Source organism: Rattus norvegicus, chromosome 1 (genome assembly GCF_036323735.1).
Source record: "Rattus norvegicus strain BN/NHsdMcwi chromosome 1, GRCr8, whole genome shotgun sequence".
Classification (NCBI taxonomy): Eukaryota; Metazoa; Chordata; class Mammalia; order Rodentia; family Muridae; genus Rattus; species Rattus norvegicus.
Window position 1 is genome coordinate 6,693,700 of NC_086019.1, and position 24,198 is coordinate 6,717,897.

At 42.2% G+C, this 24,198-nt stretch overlaps 1 protein-coding gene across 10 annotated transcripts in view; it reads right to left on the reverse strand.

Moving 5' to 3' along the window:
* Adgb (androglobin) overlaps window positions 1-23,933 on the reverse strand; it is a 143,770-nt gene extending 119,837 nt beyond the window's left edge. For 5 of the 10 annotated variants that reach the window (XM_063280795.1, XM_039098485.2, XM_039098487.2 and 2 more), the window contains exons 1-2: window positions 22,467-23,933; window positions 3,017-3,179 (exon numbers count right to left, since the gene is read on the reverse strand). In XM_063280795.1, the coding sequence (XP_063136865.1) occupies window positions 3,017-3,179; window positions 22,467-22,540 (237 nt within the window). In that variant the 5' untranslated portion in view covers window positions 22,541-23,933. The remainder of the gene's footprint in view (window positions 1-3,016; window positions 3,180-22,466) is intronic. The other 5 variants (XM_063280793.1, XM_063280794.1, XM_039098478.2 and 2 more) reach the window with 3 other exon arrangements.
* Between the last annotated feature and the right edge of the window lie 265 nt (window positions 23,934-24,198).

A 24,198-nucleotide genomic window follows, 5' to 3' on the forward strand; every position in this document is an offset into this window, starting at 1 on the left:
GTTTCCCAGGCGTGTCCGCCTGTCTGAAGGTTCAGCTCTCCCTCCCACGGGATTTGGGTGCAGAGAACTGTTTATCCGGTCTGTTTCCTTCAGGTTCCGGCAGTGTCTCAGGTGCAGGGGTCCTGCCGCTCCCGGGCCCTCCCCTATGGGAACCCAGAGGCCTTATACAGTTGCCTCTTGGGCCAGGGATGTGGGCAGGGGTGGGCAGTGTTGGTGGTCTCCTCCGCTCTGCAGCCTCAGGAGTGCCCACCTGATCAGGCGGTGAGGTCTCTCTCCCACGGGGTTTTTTTTTGTTTTTTTGTTGTGTTTTTTTTTGTTTGTTTTTTGTTTTTTGTTTTTACCAATTACAAATCTGAGTGACATATAAAGAACTCAAAAGAGAAAAAAAGAAAAAGAAAAACACAGTTATCAAGAAAACACCACCATTAAAATAAAATGGAATTTAGATCTAAACATAGAAGTCTCAGAAGAGGAAACTCAAATGGCTGAGATACTCTCAAAGACGTGTCTACCATCCTTAGGCACCAGGGAGGTACAAGCCAAAGCTACCTTGATATTCTGTCTTACATCCTCAAGAGTGGCCAAATGCCAAACCTGCTAGTGTCTTTGATACAGGTGGGTACTCTCCACACAACCAAATACCTACTTAGCCACAAACCCTTCATCCACCACAGAGCCCTGCCAGGAAGTCCTGCCACATGCCAGGGCAATGAGGCCACGACGCTTGTCGGAGCAACAAACCAGTGTCCGAGTGGACTTAAGTCTGCTCCACATTATGCATCCCAATACCCAACAGGATGACCAAAAACCCGAGACTAGATAGCCTGGAGCCTAGTATAAAACTAAATACTACTGTCCTGAAGAAAGAAAAAAAAAGACAATGACATGACTTCTATTAATATTCTGCTATACTTACAGATCAGCGCCTACCTTAGCCATCATCAGAGAAACTTTCTTCTGAAGCAGAAACAGCGATCCACAACCAGACACTATGCAGATAGTGAAAGGCCTGGAACACTCAGCCCTAAACAGGAAGTCTTCATCAAATCCCAACCCTCGGGGCTTAGAGGACCCTGAGGAAGAGGGGCCGGTGAAAGTGTAAGAGATAGAAAGGGGTGGAGGACACCAGGAAGACACGGCCTTCTAAATCAGTGTGGGCAAAAGTCCTATGGACTGAGAGACTGAAGCAGCAAGCCTAGGGCCCGCAAGGTCTGCTCAGATGGTGCCCCAGAGACGAAAGAAGTGAAAACACGCACCACGCTGATCGCTGGTCCAGAAACAATCGCCAACCACTTAACAAATGGAAATCTAGATTCCCCCACGGATGTCTCATGAGGAACAAACAAACAAAACGTATGCGCAGTAATAGACAGAAAACGAACCCTCAGACATCTTTAGAGGTTATTTGTCTTACAATGCCCTGTGAAGGCCTTTTCTATTTCTTAAAATTTTATTATTACTTTTTTCTGGTTGATATATAGCTATTATCTATATATTATGGCTTTCAGCTTAGTGTTTTAATAGGACTCCTAGGTGTGCAAACAAATGGATCTCTTCCTTGTGCCTTCTGGTGGGCTCTTTTCTTTCTGTTTGGTTGGTCTAGTTCTGTTGTATCAGTTTTGTTTTATCTTATTACATTATATTATATTTCATTTTAATATGATCCCTTAGAAGTATGCTTGCTTTCATATGAGAGAGAGAACCTGGGTGGATCCAGACAGGAAATGGAGAAAAACTAAGATAAAAGAAACCATATGCAAAGTTCATTATGTGACAAAAAATTATTTTCAATAAAAGTAAAAACCTAAAACAATAATGAAAAAGGAGGAGGATGGCGTGTGTCCTTGACAGAACCTTGGTTGTCAAGTAAAATTTGATGTGGACCATTATCGAGATTCACTTAAAAATATGTACATCAAAAACTTTTTGAAAGGCATGCAAAATGACCAGAATGATTAGATTGGTCTATGATGTCTTTATTTGCATAGAACACTCTCAAATGATAAATATTAACATTTAAATTCTGTTAACATGATGCAGAGTTTCAGTGACTGGAGCACAGATGATATTTAATCAAGGTAAGTAATTACTGACTTTGTTAGCATTTTAATGGCCAAATTAGCAATATGCTAGGCAAAACATTTTTAGCATCCCACCTAAAATGACTGGACCTTTCATTCTCAAAAGATCTGTTGAACCCTTTACGTTCAAATGAAGATGCACCTTAAAGCTTTTGGGGATCTGCTGTTTGCCTGTGTATGGATATGTGTCTGTGTGACTGTCTTTCAGACTTTACAGCAGGAGGCTAGATTGGGCAAATCCACCGTTAAGCAATGGAGCTGTGTAGCAATCTGATGAGTCAATCCAAAATGTGAAGAAACTTTGAGGAGTAGGCAAAGGTGCTTGAAAATTCTGATGGAGACATAAAGAAATAGCCTTTTAGGAGCACACTGTATATTTATCCAGAGATATAGTGAAAAATCACTTGGGGATCTGATGCTAGGATGTATCTATATTGTTAAAACACAAATCTGTTTGAAAGATGGGAAGAAAAAGAGGAAACAGAACATTAGCCAACTGTTTCACTTTGTAGCATCTCATGTGTGCTAAAGGCTGAACAGCACATGCCAAGGTAGATACCTAGAGCCTTTGCTAAGGAGTCAAATATTGGTTCCCATTGTTCAAACCAGTTGCTAAAGCAGCTCATTCATCTTTCATTTTTCCTGTATTTTATGAGGATACCATCATGTTTCTTCCCAAACACTTTCCCAGGATAACAAAGCTTGGAGAAACCAGGTAGTGTAATTGGGGAGGGGATCAAGAGCAAAGTAGTTTCCTTTTGGAATGAAGATCGGAGATTGGAGTGGAAACTACTAACAACCGTATCTCATTATTAACGAGCCAGGGGTACAACTAAGGGGCAGAACTTGTCTAGCATGTGCAAGACCCTGGCCTCCCTCTCCATGACTGCAAAACACGCAACTGCTCATCTACAGCGTCGGCCACGCCTACTTACGAAGATGGGGCTCTTGCCGGTCTTGTCCTTCTCCTTCCCACCTTTGCCTGCATCCCACTTTTCAGCATTTATGTCTGCCTCGCTCCACTCCGGCCAGATCGGGAACTTTCCCCTCTTCTGTTCGGAAGAACCAGGTGGCACATTGCTGCCAAAAGGGTAGAGACTTGAGAGAGGGAGTTCAAGAGTCTTAATTAATTAAGAGTCTTGATTAAACTGAGATAAAATGGAGAATTAAATGCATAGCATAAATAGAATGAAATTGTCAGTAAAGAGGTATTGGGTACACTTATCAGGAAGATCATCCACACACGACAATTCTAGAGACAGAAAGAACCACAAAGCGCTCAGTTCACAAATTTTAAGCACTGGTCTCCTCTCACTAATATAGGACACTCAAAAATTGGTGTGAATAGAGTACTGCCTAGCTTCATATAAATATAAAATAATTAAAATATATCTCATGCTCATGAAAAAAATCTTACAAGAATAATAGGTTTTGGAATATTCCTACAAACAAGATTTTAGTTTTTCTATATGTAAAAGTAGTAAATGGTCATTATTTTGATATAAAAAAACACCTGCTAAATAAAAAAAACACTTCCCTTAAGAACCACATTGTTTATCATCATCAGATCAATGTGAAAACTGTGATTTTTTTCCTTTTAAAAAAATCAGGGTATATTGTATTTTCCTTCTATTTTGTATATGTCCTGTGTATAAATGCTTATCTATTATTTTAATTGTTGTATGATGCAATATGCATATTACAATATATTAATATAGTACATTATATTACAATATCATCATAATAATTTCATAATATCTATCTTCTATTACACATTTTTGTAGGTTCATGTCAATATGCAGGTGAGGGCTGGCACCAGTTAGGTCAAGGCTAGGATTGGACAATAAAAAATAAGGTGGGGACAAAGTTTTTGTAAGGGAGGAGAAAAGGAGAAGGAAGAAAAGAAGGAAGGAGACTCAGGATGGAGACAGGGAAAGACAACCCAGACCGGGTGGTCTTGAATTGGGAGGTAGTTAGGATGGCTTTCTGGAGGCAAATTTATCTTATGTAGGCGGGTGGTTTATATCCTTATCAACTGGTTGTAAGCTTATTGTGTGGATGTATTGTGGATTGAGAATTTAACATATAAATCTGATTTTTGGGTTACAGTTTGTTGAGTCTTGACTTCACTGGGTTGTTGGGAGTGAGCTCAGAGTCAGTGACAGGGAGCCGCGATAGGCCAGCCCGTGCTGGACTTCTAGCGCCCTGATTTACTGGGTAGCTGGCACCAGAGAGATTGAGGCTAGCAGAGAGACACAGGGAGATACTAATTAGAGATAAATTGTGGATATTTCAATGACCCGCTGGAGCCAGAACTGGCAAGGGTATGGGAACCAGTTCCACCATTTTTTTTTACTGCAAGACATTTTATTTAAGCATCAATAATTCGGAATTTCAAATTTGTGAATTTTGATTTTAAAGCGTTTTGTTTTTATAATACAGTTGGTTTATTTTTTTCTATGTGCATTGGTTGCCTGTATGTGTATCTGTGTGAGGTTGTCAGTTACAGACAGTTGTGAGCCACCATGTGGTTACTGGAAATTGAATTCAGGACCTCAGGACCTCAGGAAGAGCAGTCAGTGCTCTTAACCACTGAGCCATCTCTCCAGCCCGAGTTTTTCCTTTTTATAAACAAAACAGTTTCATTGTTGCTATAAATTTTGCACAGTTTCTTTTTTTTTCCTTTTCTTTTTCTTCTCTTCTCATTTCTCTTCTTTCCTTTTCTCTCTTCTCTTCTCTTTCTTTTTTCTTTTCTGTCTTTCTCCTAATTACCAAGATATTTTTCCTTTCTAGGACTCACCCTTCCTGCTACACAAGGAAGCCCCAAGGGAAGAGGAATGACTTCAAGGTGGAGGCCATTGGGAGGGGGACCTCGCTAACACCCACAGAGGCTCCAAATGGACTGGTTCCCAGACACTTTTGTTGTAACTCAATGAGCTAGCCAGAAGGCCCTGTCCTAGGCTGTGCCCCACAGTATTACTCCTGGTGCTCCCCGGAGTGGTCTGAGCCTCATGCCTGAGTTACTCGGGCACGCAGAGCCTCTCTGGAAGTCCTTTCTGTGTGCATTACAGTCTTTGTAATCCACCATGCTATTGGCTGGCAATGCTTTTGCTAAAGTCAACCCTTCTCCCAACCCTGGTTGGCCTCGGCCAAGGATATTCCAACAAAGGTTTCCAGAGCTGTGCTTCCACTCAAAACCTTCTGAAAAGCAACGATAGTCCAGATTCAAACCAGCCACTGCTTTATAGAGGGCGATAGAGGAAATGTTAGGCAAACATGCTCTGGCGACAGCCACATTCTGCCTGGGTGGTGACTGTGTTCCTCCCCACAGCAGCCATGAGCAGAAGGCGACCTGAACTTCACGCAGAAGTTCCCATTACAATGCTCAAGGGTTAGGCTCAGTTTCCTCATCCCTCCCTGTCTGGAGCCACAAGAGTTCACACATCCGGTTCGAGAGCTTGCATTTCTGCTGTGGTGTGTCCCAGCATTCTCTGTCAGTGTCTCCTATAGCCGGCACCTTCACGGCTGCTTTCAGACGTTGGAAGGTTTGTTTGTTTCTTTCCTCCTTTATGCCCAAAACCTTTCCCCACATTCATTAAAGCAAAAGATCCTGTGACACTGCCCAGCCTTGCTTTAGAAGACGCTGCCATCTTCAATTCTTCCTCAGTTTTGGGTCCGAAGTTCCCCATCCTTTTTATACATTTTCTAGTTTTGTTTTTGTTTTATTTCTCAGTCTGCTGACTGGTTAGAAATAAAATCTGAGAATATATACATTGTTGGGAAAAATCCCTAAGTCGTGTAGCATATCACAATATATAAGAAGTCAGGAGGTAAAAAATAAATTTTTAGGAAAAATGGAACATTCCTTACTATTAATAGAAAAGCAAGTCCAGGCAAGGAGTAAGTCTTTACACTATTGTGTCCTATTGAGTGCTGCCACAAGATATAGGTTAAAAGAAAAGATGATGTAACAAAACAAGAGAAAGAAAGAAAGAAAGAAAGAAAGGAAAAAAGAACAGAGATAAGGTTACCTCCCTTAGAAAGCAAACAGTTTTGGTTTGTTGGGGTTTTGTTGTTGTTGTTGTTTTGTTTTGTTTTGTTTTTGTTGGGGTAGGGGCAAGATTTCTCTATACAGTTCTGGGTGTCCTGGAACTCCCTATGTAGGTAGACTAGGCTGATGTCAAACTCACAGAGATCCCACCTTCTCCGTCTCTGCCTCTCTGGTGCTGGTAATAAGAGGTGCATTACCACAAGCAGCTCTAGAAGGTTGACAGTCTTAAAACCTATTTTTAAAAGGAAGATTTCATTTTTAAAGAAATAAGGGCTTTTGTAATATCTGCCTCCACCTGCAGTCTGTCACACATAAGTCAAGGCTTCCTCTCCAAGCTCTTGAGCATTGTAACTAATTAGCTGTCTTGTCTTGGAATACATCAAATATACTTCAATTACACTGACTATTACTTTTAAAGACTCCAGTTAAGAGCATCAAACCAGTCTGTGGGATTGCTCATAGTGTTAGGCAATCATGACAATGCTCAAGTGCAGCCCAAGGTCGAGTATACTGAGGACTTCATCAGCACGGTGTATGTGACTTTGAAGTTGGCTTGCAGACGCTCTAGCATAGTTCAGATCCTTTTCGGTATTTAAAGTACCTTATGCCTGGTTGCGTTGATTCTGAGAATAAGATAATTTTTAAATGTGCTTTATATCTTAAATTTTTTTATGTGCACGATTGTTTTGCCAGAATGAATGTATGTATGCCTGGTGCCTGTGGAAGTCAGAAGAGGGCATTGGATCTCCTGTAATTGGAATTTTATATAGTTGATTATGAGCTCCCATGTAGGTGCTGAGACTAGAACCTAGTCCTCTGCAATATTAACCACTGTACAATAGAGGAAGATTTGGGAACTTGGAATAATAGAAAATACATGTTGCCAAGTTTGGGAAAATTCAAACCTAAGAGTTATGCGTATTTAATTTATCTAGCAGTACACCCAAATACTAGTAGATAACATATTGTTAAAAGCACAAGCTGTATCAAGTTTTCAAATACAGAATTTGAATAGAACACATTTGATGGAAACATTTTCTTAAAAAACATATTACAAGTTAATGGAGAAGATTTATAGCATAAAATCTGAATAAGTCAAATCGTTAAAGTGGGATTTTAAAAAACCCAAATGAACGATGCAAGCAACAAGAACGACAAAAGCCCAACAGCCTTCGAGGGGTGGAAACATTTCAGATAAATGAGTGAAAGCTAGCTCCCATAGGAGAAAAGCTAACCCAGGAAAGGTGCCACTGGAGAAGAGAGAGCACACGTGAGGAAGCAGTGCTCGGTGATTGACAATGATCGGTAGACTGATTACAGAAAGCCTTTGTTGTGAATTGTGGGGTGAAAGGGTTCAGTGCACAAGTATTCACTGGGAAGTGGATTCAAGCAGTGCAAAGTGGAGATTGAAGAACTCAAAGTCTAGCTATCCCAGAAAGGTCATGAGAAGGGGACGGCCAGAAGGAACAAATGTCAGAGTCACTTATAAACCTTGAATTAAGTCTGGTATTGCACTCCCTGTAGTTTATGGTATGACAGGTTGGGCACCTTGAACTATGAGTATAACATGAGGGATGGTATTTCTCAATATAGTAGAGAATTCAAGATTCTAGCATGAAGATCAGGGAGGAGGGGGAGTTATGGTAAAACTTTAAAACACAGTAAGTGTTCTTATGTTGGAACCAAGTGCTAGGGGCCTCTGCTGGTCCACTGGCTAGGTTGTAGTTCACTTGTAGCTAGGGCTTGAGTTTCTGGAGAAAGACTAGGGCTTGAGAGAAGAGGAATATTCTTTAGGTAGCTCCCAAAAGCAGCCATTTGCCAACTGAGTAGGTGTCCGCTCAGGAGTGTGGATCAACTGGCTTCAGCAGTGGCTTAGGGACCTCATCATCACAGAAGACAATAGCAACTTGATAGCAGGAATGAGGTGTCAGACCTCAGAATGTCTACAAGAGATGAACAAAAACTATCGAGCAAAGGCAAATAGAAAACCGGGAGCAGCCAGCATCTCACAAGGAAAAGAGTTCAACCCAAAAGAAGAGAAAAGTAATAACTCTAAAAGCCTTTAAAATGAGTGCAATTAGAGTTCTCAAAAGGGACGAAAGGGGCAGTTTGTACTGGGGTGAGATTGGGAAAGCATTAAACAAAAACTCAGAATGAAGAAAGACCTTTTAAAAAAAACTTAGTAGCAAAACCTTAAGAAGTTAAAGTAATCATTATAAAATGACAGAAAGAATAGATAATTTATCACTATGTGTGTGGGGGGCTGTCAGAAAGAAGATGTTTAAAAGCTAGTATTCACATAGAAAGCAAAAGTGTGAAGTAGCTTGAAAAACATAACACAGGCATAGCAGGGCTTCCAAAAGGATAAGGTAGTTAGAATGGGGAAAATGCCATTAGCATGTTAGAGATAACTTTAAAAAGTATGTAAAGTTGACAAAAGATGGGTTTTCAGATCTAAGCTTCACCATTTTTAAAACATGAATCAGATATAGGGAAGTGGTAATTTGAGTCTACATACTAGTATATAAAATAAAAATATAATATATATCTATTTATATAACTGAAAGTCAAATTGCCTAAAATGAAGAACTATCTCAAATTCATAGTAATAACAGGTACCAGAAAGTAATAAAGGGGGATCTTCAGAATGGAGGTAAGCCTATTTGCCAGGTCTAAAGTCAGTACCCAACCAAACTCTTATATGAAAGATAAAAATATTCATCTTAAATGAGTTACAAACATGACCACATCGACTCTACTGTAACAAATTCTTTACTAAACAGATAAGCAACCTGAAGGACTTACTTTAGGAAAATGGGAAGTGAACATACACAAGGGCAGGCCTCAAACAACAAAGGTAAGTAAATTCTATAAGGTGTTAGCAAAATTTTTTAAAATATGTGCTACAAACACACAATAGGTAGTAATAATAGCTTTGTGAGTTTCAAAAGATATAATTAAATTACATATAAAAATAGAGCTGATAACAAAAGGAATTCCAAGGGATACAATTATCCTTACATTTCTCCGCAGAAACAATGCTGAATAATTATAGACCTTGGCAGAGGGTGGCTGTGCCAGTACAGGTGTGTGTGAAAAGAAGTTAAGGACGCTCTGAGATGGGAGACATGGAGCAGAGGAAGCACCAAGGACAGATGTGTGTTAGTGAGGAATGAAATGCAAGCTATACTGTAGGAAGACAAGAAGTCCAGGATGCAGACTTATTTAAGTGAGGCAAAAATAACAGGTGTATCTGGGAAGGAAACCATTTTAAGAAAATCTATCATTTCAGACTAGTTTAAGGAAAACGCTCACTTACACCATGTCTCACTTATTTCTAAGTAATACTGATCACTGACTGATCTGTGGTAACAAGTAAATTAAATATCTTGCCCGATTTGTAATTGAGACAAAGTCATAATTGTCTTTGCATATGATTATATCAGTCCACAATTTAAAATATTTCATAGGACTATTATTAATGTAATAACTTTAGGAAACTTAGGGCACTATTAATTCATACTTTGTGAAGACAATAAAAGGATTTTAAAGTTACTTTTAGCAATAATGATACATGCTACATCATTATACAGTCAGGACTTCAGTTATACCATTGCCACAAATGCATTGGATACATTTTGCTCAAATTCCCATCCTCTGTATACGCTTTTCTTCCTCCTTGCCCCCCACTCCTCATCTAGTACAGCACACCTTTTATCTCAGCACTGAGGAAGCAGAAAGAGGAAGACACAGAATCTGAGGACTGCCTGGAGCACCACAGCAAGACGTTATCTCTAATTGATTAAAAACCAGTAACTTTGTTAAAAGTAAATCTTGAGTCAATAAACAAGACTCTAATACAGTATGAACTATAAACAAACAACAAATCCTTCAACAAAAACAGTCAGTTCGAAGGTAGGAGGCCTTTGGGGACTTTTAAGAACTAAGAAGTAGCTGAATTTGGTTTGTCCAGACACAGACACAGTCCTGGATCTCTGCTTTAATGAGATTATTTTGTGGATGCTGGTCACTGTAGGGATATTAAAGTTTCAATAAAATGGGGGCCTGGAATTTTGCCATTGTTTTCTCAAAGCATGCTGTTCAGTGTTAGGGCATGACTTTTCTCCTGCTGGGAGGCCGCTTATTTATGCAAAATGCAATCAGCAGGCCTTCTTAAGTAGTGTCAGCTACCACACACAAGGAGCCTGAATATGAACAGAATTACACAATGGACTTAATTTGGTTAAGGGCCTTCTGTGTCACACTCTTCAGAAAATCAAATTCCTAAGGAAACACGTTGCAAAAGAATTATTTTCTCTAACTGAAAAATAGTTTAAAACGGGGTGTTATGCTGACCTTTTTTTTTTTAAACCTTAGTTCTACTAAAATTATTTAAATAGAAATTGATTTTGGCAGTTCCACATTTGTCCATTGTAAAAAAAACACGGGTGCAAGAGTGTACAGAAAGACCAGCAGAATTCAGTTTCTAGCCTCAAATTAGGGAGGATAAAGGCACAGGATTACTAGAGCATAAAGACAGGAGTGGAGAGGGCTGTAAGGAAGCAAGGGGCAGAGTAACTCACTAGCACAGAAGAGGGGATGTAACGAACCGGAGAAATCACCGTTGGCCTCATGGAAAGAAATCTTGAGTTTAGGCTGGATGGCTGGATGCAGTCAGGGATGTAGACAGAAGGGTGGGAGGTGCAGAAAGGTGGCAGATCACATACATGTGAAATGGTGTGTTGGGTTTGGTTCGATGCAGAGACTCAAAGAGAGCGGAGGTCAATGGGAACGAAAGTGAAGGTCCAACTCCAACTATTGGAGAATGACTTAATTAGGAGGGAGAAGGAAGCAAATAAGGCAGAAGGCTAGTGGAGAGGTGGACTCCAGAAATTGAAAGAGGAGGTGAAACCAATGGTGAGTCCTGAGAAGTAGCTCACATGGACCAGCAGGTTTCAAAGGTACGAGGTGTTTCAGTGAGGGTTTTATGGCTGTGAAGAGACACCACGAACAAGGCAACTCTTATGAAGGTAAACGTTTAATTGGAGCTGACTTACAGCTTTAGAGGTTCAGTCCGGTATCATCGTGGTGGGAAGTATGGCAGTGTGCAGGCAGACGTGGTGCTGGAGGAGCCTAGAGTTCTACACCGTGATCCCCAGGCAGCAAAAGGAGAACGTACGCCACACCGAGCATATCTTGAGCATAGGAGATCTCAAAGCCCAGCCCCACACTAACATACTTTCTCCAACAAGGCCACACCACCCAATAATTCTTTTTCCTATAGATCAGGCATTCAAACACGTGAGTCTATGGAGGCCATACCTATTCAAACCACTACATTCCACTCCCTGGAGGCTTGTAGCTATAACATAATGCAAAATGCATCGAGTCCAACTTCAAAATTCCTCATGGCCTATCAGAGTTTCAACAATGTTTATAAGTCCAAAGTTCGAAGGTTCTCCTGGGATTCCTGCAATCTTTTAAATATTAAAAAAAAAATCATATACTTCTAACATACACAGAATACACATTACCCTTCCAAAATGTAGGGAAAGGAGCATAGTGAGGAAATACTGGACCAAAGCAAGACCAAAAACTGGCTGGGCAAACTCCAAACTCTGCATCTACATGTGTGATGTCTAAATGCTGCTCAGTCCTTCCAGCTTTGTAGACTGCAACACACTTCTTTTTGTTGGACTGTCTCACTAGCTGGTAGCAGTTTTTCTCAACAGATATCCCAGTGCTGGCAAACCCAGCTTCTTGGGGGTCTCTAAGGGAATCCAGGCTTCACCTCCACAGTTTCACACAATGACTTCTCTGGGCATCCAGGTAGGGACATCCCTGCTAGATGCCTAGTCAGAAAGGAAGAATCGCTCTGACCAAAACCACCAAGTTCTGCTGCTGACTAAGGCTGGGCCTTGGCCCCCTTGTTCAATTACATCTTCACCAGCTTTCTGCTTTTTAATGTTTTCCTTCGCTACTGAAGCTTGACTGTCCTAGAACTTGCTTTGTCAACCAGGTTGACCTTGAACTCATAAATTTGTATGCCTCTGTTTCCTGAATGCTGGCACTAAAGGCATGTACTACTACACCTTATATGCCTGGAGCCAAACTGTTCTTTATTTTACTGTTGGAAGCTTAGCTGGATAGAGTTTTGGCCTGAGTTCACCACTCCCTTTATTCCTCTTAGCACCCAGATTTTCTTTAATCTGTTTATTTCATTGAACATAGGATTTAGCTCCATTCTTCCTGGTACCCCCTTTTGTAACTTTCCTTACTCAGCTTGCTCCTTTTCATTATAGATCTTTGTAAGGATGGCCATTAAGAACTACCTGACAGTACTCCACACTAGGTTGTTTTGAAATCTTCTTTGCTAATAAAATTAATCCAAAACCTAAGCTTCAGACAAACTTTATGGAAAATGGCAAAAAGCAGCCACATTCTTCAACAAAGAATCACAAGAACAGTCTCTAGGCCACATACTGAAATTCTTCTCCTCTTAAGTTAGGCCCCCACAGTTCAAATCACCCTCTGTACCACTGCCTTACATGTTCTTTCTAGGACAACCCATCAAGCCCTACTTAAATCATCCAACTTTTTTTTAATCCAAAGTCCACAAACAAAAAAAAATCAGGCCTATCACAATACCCCACTACTGGTATCAACTTGTATCTCAGAGTTTTATTGCGGTGAAGAGACAACATGACCAAATCAATTCTTGTAAAAGAAAACATTTAACTTGGACATGGCACATAGTTACAGGGGTTTCATCCATTATCATGATGTTAGGAAGCATCGTAGCGTGTAGACAGTCATGCTGCTAGAGAAACCTGGAGCTCTACTTCTTGATCTCAGGCAGCAGCAGGAGACTGAGTGCCACACTGGGTGTAGCTTCAGCATAGGAGACCTCAAAGCTCAAACCCACAGTGACACACTTCTTCCTACAAGGCCACACCTACTTCAACAAGGCCAAACCTCCTAATAGTGCCACTCCCTATGGGCTAAGCAAACACATAAGTCTATGAAGGCTATAACTATTCAAATCACCACAGCAGGATTATCTCATCCCTTATGGTTAATACGCTGCAAAATAAGGGATTAAGACATCAGGACATTGATGAGGCAAGACCAGGACCTGTCAGCATGGGACCTGAGTCATCTATCTGGTCTTGGAAGGAGATTTGGTAACCCAAGGTGTCTAGAAGGCCATCTATAACTATATAAACCTGGCTCCGGGAGTCTTAGGCCTTATGATTACTTGATATCAGGAGACTTTTGGGGAAAGAAAAAAGGTATCTCATTGCCTAGATAGGACAATCTCCTGAGAAAAACTTGCTGTTAAGAGATATTTTGCCCCTCTTAGTGCTGGTAGTTTAAATTAGGATCCTCCCTTATGCTAAGCAAGCACTCTAGTACTGAGATATAACCTCAGCCCTTGTTCTAGGGATTTTACAAAATAACATATAGTCATTCTCAAATGCATGTGTGAGGAGTAGTCTCCTGGGCCACTGCTGGCAGTAACTAGAGAAAAAGCCCTACTCTGCTCTGTCAGAAATCCTGCCTGCCTTCCACACTGTATTCTATCCCAGTTGATTAGCCTTCTTTTTAAAGCTACATACGTGTGTTTTGTCTGTATGTATGTTTGTGCACCATTTGAGGGTGTATGATGCTTTGGGACAGGAGTTATAAATGATTGTAAGCTACCATGTGAGGGATGGGAGTCGAACCCTAGTACTCTGAAAGAGGAGTCAATGTTCTTAACTGCCAAGCCATTTCTCCAGTCCCTTATTTGAATTCTTTTGATGGAGATGACAAGGTTTGTGAAGCCAAAGAGAATTCAGAAAGAGATCTTCAGCGATAGTTTAAAAACAAAAACATGAACAAATAAAAAAAAATCTCGAAATTACACTAAAACAGCTCTCACCTCAAAATAAGTAAGAGATGTTTATTCTGGAGCCAAACGTGAATGATCATGACTTAGAAACACAGACTTAGGTGACAGATGTGTTTGTGAGTACATCAGGGAGACAGATTACGGCAAAACGGGGAAGTCTTGGCTCTAATGCTTCAAATGCCCTCTGACAGCGTTCTTAGACTTTGGTAGAAGCTAGTGGTCAGTTAGAATGTCTCACATGCTAGTCACAAGGATGTTAGATGAAACGGATGTAAGCAATGAATAGATATTAAGAAGGCTAAGACAGCTCCAGACAACTTGGTTCAGTATTTGCAAGATTCCACTCTCTTCACGGTCAATAAAGTTCTGACTTGTAGGTATGACTTCTTCTGCAAAACTTTAGTTCACATCAATAAGGTTCCTTAGAGATGGGAAGGAATCAGGCAAGCCTTCTAAGAAGCAGGCTGCTGCTGCTGCTCCAACCACACATCAAGTACACGGGCTTCTTCAGTCATTACCGTCAGCCACTTCCAGAATGGGTCCTCTTGTGCCTCCCACATTTATTTATTAAGAACAAACATAACAGGATGTAAAATCCCTAGATATTGTATTTTACCCCAAATCCAGGCCTGAAATAAGCCCTCAGTACTGAAAGGCTATTAGATGTACGGGCTTAAACTAAGCCTATGTTTCCCCAATGGGACACCACAGGTAGTGCAGGAAATAGTTTGCAGAAAAGGATCTGTTGTCAGTTTAAGCTTTAAGCATTATCTTTATCTTAAGGTCACCTAGCTACGTTTATGCACTACCCTTCTGGTTCACGATTGGGGCAGAGACTTGCCTAAATCATTTCTAGTTCTTTCTGTTTTCTCTCCTTTAGCCTCTGCAGCCACAAAATATTGATGGCCTCTGCTGTTCTTAACTGGCCTAGACACACGCTCTTCACCAGCCCCAATCCATTGCACTCCTGAACATATCCTTCAACCCAATAAAGTGATTCTTTGCATAATTCCGTCTACACACGTGTTCAACACACAGTCCTAGGTTGGCCCTGGTCTCTTGGTCTACAAAGAGGCTATCAGTAGGAGCTGGTGCCCTAGGATGGAGACAAAGGGCTGAGGAAATGGGGGCAAGGAAAAACACACTGATCTTAGGAAATGAACCAGAATAATATGTGAGGCTCTGATATTCATCAGCTCAAAGAAACAGGATAAAAAGAATTGCTAAATGTTTGGGCTGGAGTATTCATTATGATACCATTAAAATAATGCCCAATATTCATTTAGTTTAAATGTACTATGTATTAATTTAACTGTACAAATTAGTACAAGTACAGCCTCCGACTCTGAAATTAGCTTGGACCCACCCTGAGAAGGGATACAGATAGCCTCAGGAGCCTGAGAGGAAATATTCTCAACGAAATTTTCAAAGCACCTATTTGGGTGATTCTTCATCATGTGGGCTTGCTGGGGGTGAGAATAAGCAAGATAAGACATCCTTGCATGCTGTATTTTAATCTGCTTGGCTATGGTCTTAAGTCATTCTACCTTACATTATATAGCAGGCTAAGGACCATTTCAATTAATTTCTTCATTTAAATGACTTCGGGTCTAGAAATGTCAAAGTCATGTTTTTAAAGTTGTGCTTGATGAAGCCACGATTGACTCCATTGGAAGCTTTACCCAGGATTCTATAGTATGATAGCATAAACTTGATCATGTTTTAGGAGGAACAGCATCTACGAGCATCTACTTTTAAATCTTTTTACCTAGTAACCTTTTTTTATTTTTTTTTTCATTTTATCATTCAGCAGAATGTCTTAGATCTATTTCCTCCTTGAAATTAAACATGTCAAAGGTTGGTTAACTCTAAACTGGGGAGATGGCTCAGTGAGTAAAGTGCTTGCTGTGTAAGGGTGAGGATCTGAATTCGAATCCCTCCTACTCACATAAAGCCAGCTCTAGTGCCCACTTATCATCCCAGAGAGGGTACAGTAAGACTGGGAGGCAGAGACAAGGGAACCCTTGGCATGACATGAGCCAGCTGGGCCCCAGTGTCGTGTTAAACAAAAGACTGTCACAAAAGAGGTAGAAGTTCAACACAGACACCCAAAGTTGTCCTCTGACCTTCACATATACATAATGCCACAAGCTTGTGTGCACGAAGACATACACACTACACATACTACAACTTTAAAAAAAGATTGATTTCAACAACAAATCAAGTCCCTGCCACAGGTAACTCTTAAACCACACCAAATTGAGTGAATTGCTACATAAATCTTCAAAGTGAAGACCAATGGAGAACTAAAGACAGAGCCTGTTACGGTCGAAAGGCAGGCTTAGCTTCATTAGGCAAAGCTATTTGCTTTGTATTTTAAAATATGCAATGGGCACTTACATAATGCCATGGTCTCTGCCAAGTGTTACCCAGGGGCAGGAATTCTTGTGTCCAAGGATGAGACTTTGCCCTCTGGCTCTCATGTTCCAATTCAGAGGGTTTTATGACCCAGCTACCAGACTTGTTTCCACTTCAACTCAGTTAAATTACACATGCCTTTATCACTGCACACTGTGCCAGGCCCCAGGGAGAATACAGAAGAAAGAGTGCATTATACTAGACCGATCGCTTGTTAACCCTTCCCTTTCTGGGCACCACCCTATCTGAACCTGGACAGCATCACTGTATACACTGCCACGCAGGATTGCAAGCACAACTCATGTAGATTTTTCCATAGTTACTCTTCAGATCTGCTCTGCAACCCTGTGCTCCTCATACTCAGCAGGAATGGACAGAAAGAGGCATCCCACGAGCTCAAATGGCTGCCCATTTCATTCTACCTTGGTTTGAAGAGCAGCATAAAGTTCTGTGGAACAGTTAGGTGTCTAAAGTCCACACTCCTTTACAGTTCAAACTCTCTTAGCCTACCCATTCCATTTCACTACACTCATACACCCGCTTCATGACCTAGTACCTACATCAAGACCCAAGACCTCTCTGCCCAAGCAGTCCAGATGACCTCTTGTGCCCCAACCATCCCCCGCCCTGACACAAGCTGTCTAAGGAGTGACTGTTGGGGGAAATTATGAAAGACTCCAGTGAGAAGCAACTTCCTCTCTTAACACACGCACCCTCAATCTAGGAGTCTCATGATTTTGCTAATCTAACCTCATGCTGACACAGGACTTGTTTGCTATCTAACAAGTCCCCAGGGAAATTAAAAAAAAAAAACAAACATTATGATAGATTCCCTAGAGGCTGCCATTATGAATTGTATCCCTGCCCAACCTACATTATAACTTCTTTGACAGAAATTACCATGTCCCGAAATTTCTTATCTTTTGTGGCTTTCCAATGACTTGGCTGTGAGTCATGCTCATTTAGTAGTTCCAAATGTCAAGAAGAATTAGGACTTTCCCTCAGCAGGTTTCTATCAATGAAGCTAGCTTTTTAAATTTGTTAGGTGTTCTTAATTGTTGAGATCCACAAAGATCAACCACGGAAATCACAAAGGCCCCTGTAGTCCTTCCTATGTCCCTCCATCTTTGTGTCTCTGGCTTTTGCCTTGATGAGGACTGTGAGGATGGAAATAGGTGATACATTAAATTCTGACATTCGCCTCGAGGGCAGGACTTTTCTGATATTTCAGAGGATAACTCTAACCAGATTCCTCTGTAGTTCTTACCAACTACTGCTACATGGACTCAGATCTCTCTGGGTCTCTCTCTCTCTCTCTCTCTCTCTCTCTCTCTCACACACACACACACACACACACACACACACACACGCCCAAGAACTCAATTTAATGCTCAGCAAGAAATTTATTGTTCTATTTTAGTTGCTTTCATAAAATCATTGAAATTAAAACTTTTAAGTAAGCCTATTTTTCACATGTCATATGGTCAGACACATGGACCTTGTCTGAAAATTCTATAAATTTAAGATGTATGCTGTGGTCATAAGGGTAAGATTAGCATGGAGATGAGTCACGTGCCTCTCATTCTGAGAGAGGTTTGATAACATGTCATCACCATTACAATATAGAAGGTGGCATACTTCTTGTTACTTGGATAAATTTCTTTTAGTGTTCTAAATCATGGTTTTAAAATGTTATTAGAGGTAGAAAGTTTGGTGGCAATCAACATCAAATAGTACCCCACAGGGACCACCCTTCAAGTTCCGAATACTTGAGCATGTCAAAGCGCACAGTAACATTTCTAATGGCGTGGCTGGGGAATGTTGTACATGTGAATACAGTGTACATGCAGAAGCCGGAGGGGACATCAGGTCTGCTGCACTACTGTGAGAAACAAGTACCTACAGGTGCAGTTCCTGGACACTGCCTTGTCCAGGAACTATTCTATTAAACGCCTTAGAATTGCCTAAAGTACTGAAATTAAGGAGAATGATTCCTGCCAGTCATGCTAATATTCATTATGTTAAATGGTAGCCCAAAAAAGTCAGGTAAGACTTTAAATATTTTTACGATACCAATATTCCCACACTTATTTTTTTAAAGCTAACAAAAAAAAATCTAATCAAACAAGAATGAAAAACAAAGCAGGGAGCATTGGGGGTGAAACCAATCATATGTCCATGGCCCTCAAGAAGAAAACTGCAACATTTGAAACCCACACATTTGTCCAACTTCCTAAATGGCTTGGTGCTAGGGTAAGCCTTAAAAAGATTTCATATGGACTAAGAAAGAGGAGTGCATACAGTAGAAATACTAATGGGATGTAAAAGCTGACAGCTCAGTCATATTTACTAGGAAGTTTTACCATAGCGGGGTCAGCTGCAGGACGGAATGAAATAATGAAGGATGTCAATAGAAAATCGCATTGGGAATGACGGGAGAAACGGGTTTTAATCAAGTCCTAAGGAACTGAAAACCAAGGTAAGGAACGAAACTAAGAGTTTACTTACCAAGCACGCAGTAAGAGCTTATCAGATGTTGGGTGACCCCAGTAGGCAAAAGCCAGGCATGGCCACTGTCTGCAGCCTGATGCATAAATTTAGGGTAGAAGTAGGAAGGATGGCTCTGGGTGGATGACTGCTTTCAAAATTCTGAAAACTTGTTCTCTTATTTCCTTATCCTGGACCATGATAGAGTTGATTGATTTTATTGGTTCTAGAACCACAGGAGTGGTCAATGATGTCGAGTTCTCTAAATTTCTCCCATGGTATTATGAAATGGCACCAGAATCTAGCTAGGCTTTGATCCCCAGTGCTTTGTGAGCGTGTGACACTTCATTCCGTGCTTGTGAAACAGCCTCCTGTTTACCCTTGGTTCTTTGGTAAAACTTCAGAGGAAGGACTTGATTTAGGCACTTCCTAATGTAAGCTCTGTGAAGATGGCATGCATCTTAAGGCTATGTCAAAATAACGATTTGGCATTTAATGTTTAATCAATGGTAGCAATGCCTATCTGTAAAATGTTATATTGTGAAAATACTTATCATTTTTTTCCGTCTTATGAATCAAACATACCTTTGCATCAGCAGAATTTAATTCAAATTGTAACAGTGTAAAGAAAGAAAGAGATCTAAAAGTGCACCGTCTTTTCCAAAAGAAATCAGCAGTCCTGGCAAAGGAAGATCCAGCATCTTATCAGTGTCACCTGTCACTATCACAGGATCCTGCCAGACCATGTCTTCCATACCATCCAGACACTGATGAAAACTGGTGGCCTTCTGGAGCTAAAAAAATCTCATCTTCTTCAGTGTGTAATAAACTACTTAATGTTCAGGACTTCCCACCCTAAAGAGGTTCGAAATTTTAATGTTGGTTAGTTATAACTACCATTATTATTTTGAAAAAAAGACTTAATTTTTTTCAAGCCTGGTAAAACCTATCGCTGTTATTTATTAATTTAACCCATTAAGTATTTTTTTTTACCAAATACCACCATTCTCTGTCTACATGGAACAATGAATCAGTTAGTCTGCCAGTGACATTCTTCTTAAAAATGATCATGAATCCTCCCAACGATGGAAATAGAAATTTTTTATTCTGAGGATCTGGTCTATACTACTAATCAATTCTTTCATATGCTTATATGAACACCCACAAAAATGCATGTTTCAATACCTTACCATGCATGACCCAAGAACCATCCTAGGTACCAAGAATGTGACAACTGCCCATCTTCACAGAACTTACACTAGGAAGTACCTAAAGGTACCCTGTATTGGGAAGACGAGTTAAAAAAAAAACCTATATGCATGTATGTATGTAGTGTACGTATGTATGTTTGCATGTATGTGTTTAAAGCAAACAAACACAGCAGCAAGAATCAGTGAAAAGAAACAAAGTGTAACAGGAGACACTGAGTACTGTGAGTTTTTGTTTTGTTTTGGACAGAGAGGTGGGGACCCAATTTTAAATCTGGCAACTGAATAAGAAGACAGGGGAAAATGTTGAACCTGTGAGAATGATGGGGTTGGTGGTGGTGGTAGGGGAAAAGTCAGATGGACCCATCTGGACATAAAAGTACTTGTTAACAGAGAAGGCCAAGAATATGAAGACCCTGGGATGGGAACAAGCCTGAAGAGAGATCCTGGGAGTAGAGGGGAGTGGTCTTCTAGTGTATCTGAGGGGGAGTGAACAAGTGGCAGAGGTGGTGAGGCCCTTGTGGCTCTTGGACTTCTAGAATGGGAACATCAGACGGTGTAGAAACAGCCCTAGTCACACTGGTACCCGAAAAGCACAGCGATCCTGTTAAAAATAAGTCTGAAAGTTCAGCTAGTGAGATGAATGTGTTATCTGTGAGGTATCTAGAAGCTTGCTTAGTTAAGAGGACAGACTCTCAACTCCCGACTGAGTCCAGGAAATGAGTTTACAAGGGAAAGACTTTAAACACTAAGCACAGGGGTGTAGAAGACACAGGAGAGATTTTTAAGAATCAGTTAAGTCTCGTACTGCCCATCCCACACGGGTACTGCGTGAAGGCTGTTCAGGAAAGCCTTGAAGTACAGTTTGGTCTCCCAGAGCTGCAATGGCTTCCAAATGTGCTAGGTTCAAACAGTGGCCCAAATCCTGTACTGTGGAATTACTCGATGTATCCAACGGGAAGCTATCGATGGAAAATACTGTGAATAGAGAGTTAAGAGACACAACAGCCACTCAGAATAGAAACAGGCTAAGAAGATTTCATGAACTGGGCTTGGATGTCCTCGGAGCGAACATTAGGAACACAGACCTCAGGCTACAGACTTTACTTTTAGATGTCTGAAATCACTCCATGTCTGACTTCATCTAATTTAAAGTCTAGAATGCTGTCCTGCAAAAAACACAAACTCTCCCTCCTCCCCCCTCTTCTCTTCCCCTTCTGCCTCCCCGGGGACAGGTGAAAGTGAGATAGCTTTTAACTAAAGTCTTCCAAGATGAGTATCCTTTTTAAGGAAAAGCCAGCTTTTTAACTTCTAAGAGGCATAACCCACTTGGGATGGGGGGAAGCTGGGAGAGGTCACAAATGGGAATTTCCCGAGCAATAACGCAGCCTTTGGTGGTTCTAGACTGAGGAGGATTAAGGAAAGGCATCTTTAAGATGGGTTCCCTGGAAGGGAGGACAGACAAGCAAATCAAATTCTGGTATGGTAGTTTGCTCCAGGGTTAATCCCAGCTCTGGATGGGGCAGGGAAGGGAGGGGAGGGGAGGGGAGGGGAGGGGAGGGGAGGCAAGGCAAGGCAAGGCAAGGGAAGCCGAGGCGAGGCGAGGGGAGGGGAGGGGAGGGGAGGGGAGGGGAGGGGAGGCGAGGCGAGGCAAGGCAAGGCAAGGCAAGGGAAGGCGAGGCGAGGGGAGGGGAGGGGAGGGGAGGCAAGGCAAGGCAAGGCAAGGCAAGGGAAGGCGAAGAGGGGAGGGGAGGGGAGGGGAGGGGAGGGGAGGGGAGGGGAGGCAAGGCAAGGCAAGGGAAGCCGAGGCGAGGCGAGGGGAGGGGAGGGGAGGGTAGGGGAGGGGAGGGGAGGCAAGGCAAGGCAAGGCAAGGCAAGGGAAGGCGAGGCGAGGGGAGGGGAGGGGAGGGGAGGGGAGGCAAGGCAAGGCAAGGCAAGGGAAGGCGAAGAGGCGAGGGGAGGGGAGGGGAGGGGAGGGGAGGGGAGGGGAGGGGAGGCAAGGCAAGGCAAGGGAAGGCGAGGGGAGGGGAGGGGAGGGGAGGGGAGGGGAGGGGAGGCAAGGCAAGGCAAGGCAAGGGAAGGCAAAGAGGCGAGGGGAGGGGAGGGGACGGGAGGGGAGGGGAGGGGAGGCAAGGCAAGGCAAGGGAAGGCGAGGCGAGGGGAGGGGAGGGGAGGGGAGAGGAGGGGAGGGGAGGCAAGGCAAGGGAAGGCGAAGAGGGGAGGGGAGGGGAGGGGAGGGAAGGGAAGGGAAGGGAAGGGGAAGGAAGGGAAGGGAAGGGGAGGGAAGGGAAGGGAAGGGAAGGCATTGGATGATAGAGGTCCCTTACTCTTTAGATTTATCTGATCCATGGGCAGAATTGATCCGATGCACTTCTTTCCTTTTAGCTTGTTTGGAAGTCATGCCTGAGGCCCACCGGAGCAGCCTCCAGCAGGGCCGAATGAGAGAGCGCAACAAGGCCCTCAAGGCTTCCCGCGTCTGCTGTTGCCAGGAGACAGCGAGCGAGTTCTGAGAAACGGAAGGCTCCTCCCAGGCCGGCTGGCTGGAGGGCGGGCTCCGTTTGAAGACTCGGCTTTAGACCTAGGAGTTGGTGTCTAGGAGTTGGTGTCCGGGAAGGAACTGTGATGGGGCAAGCTTTGACAGGCTTAAATAGCTGCTGACGGGATTCTGCAACATGCTATGCCTGGATCTGTGACTCTGAACCTTAGACACAGACTCTCTCCGCTTTTTAACTAAGAGAATACAGACACTATCGTTGTCACACTCCGGGTGTTCTCTTAGCTGAACATAGCAGTTCCTTCATTAAATACTACTGAGTTTACCAAAGGCTTAGACAACAGCAAAAACAAAAAACAAAAACGGTGGATCTAGGAAGGAATCCATTTGTGTATACGTTGAGATAAACCAGTGTGTCTTTGTCTGGTGAGATGAAAGGATTAATGTGGTGGTGGAATGGAGGGATGTTGAAGAATGCTGGACAGTGGGGAATCTAAGTAAACCCAAGATCTTTTATAGCTCTGTATTGGTGCCGAGGCCGTCTGTGCAGTTTGGATTTAGGGGTGGTTCTCTTTGAGCCTCCTTTGCCCATTTGTTACCGGGTGATGGTTTCATCTACTCTAAGGATAAAATGGATATAAAGTGTTCAGCACAACATGCCAGACGCTTTATGTACCCTTTGGGAGCAAGCAGATAAAACAAATGAGTGTGGCCAACCTGCTAAATACAGAGCTGTGGATCCTATACTCAACTAAGAAATGCTTGTTTTGGGGTGGGGGTGGGGCGGGTGGTGTCGTCAGGAGCATGTGCAGACAGCAGCCCAAGCCTTCAGGATAATTCCTCTGGCAGCGCCGCTGTAACTGAGTGTGACGAAGATACAGACTCTTTACATGAAGAGAAAGACAACTGCTCTGGGCTCAGAGATGAAGACAATCAAGAGAACTACCCACGGGTGGCAGCTCAAATAGAGCTGCCCTCCCACGAGGCCCTGCAACATGTAGAACAGGCCCTGTTAGCGGATGGAGTGCTGAGAACCAGGATGGGCAACTTCAAGTCCCGAAAGCCCAAATCCACCCTCAGAGCCGAGAGTGGCCGGAACCACGGAGAAAGCCAGTTACGAAGATAGTTCTATATTGCAGTAACCATATGAATTCAGCCCACCGTCAAGAATGCTCAGCACTTGAAAGAAGTGCGTCCTCTGTGCGGCTCTTCCACTGCGCCTGCATCCGTCCATTGGGTTTCAAGATTTTATGCTTCCTTCAGTAAGTCCAAGAGATAAATAAATAAATAAATAAATAAATAAATAAATAAATAAATAAATAAAATGCTTATTCTGGAAAACCGCCACTCACAGAGACAAAACATTACTTTTTCAGCCCTTTGTAACTTCAGGTCAAATTCGACCTAGTTCCCTGAGGTTTAGAACATGCAAGTGGCCTTTCTCGTAAACCCGGAAGTACTAAGCGTGCTTAAGTTGAATGATTCCCTCCGTTCTTCAGACTAAGAACATGAGTCTACCATCATGTGAAAAGCAGCTTCTTAAAAATTATGTCTTTCAACTCTGA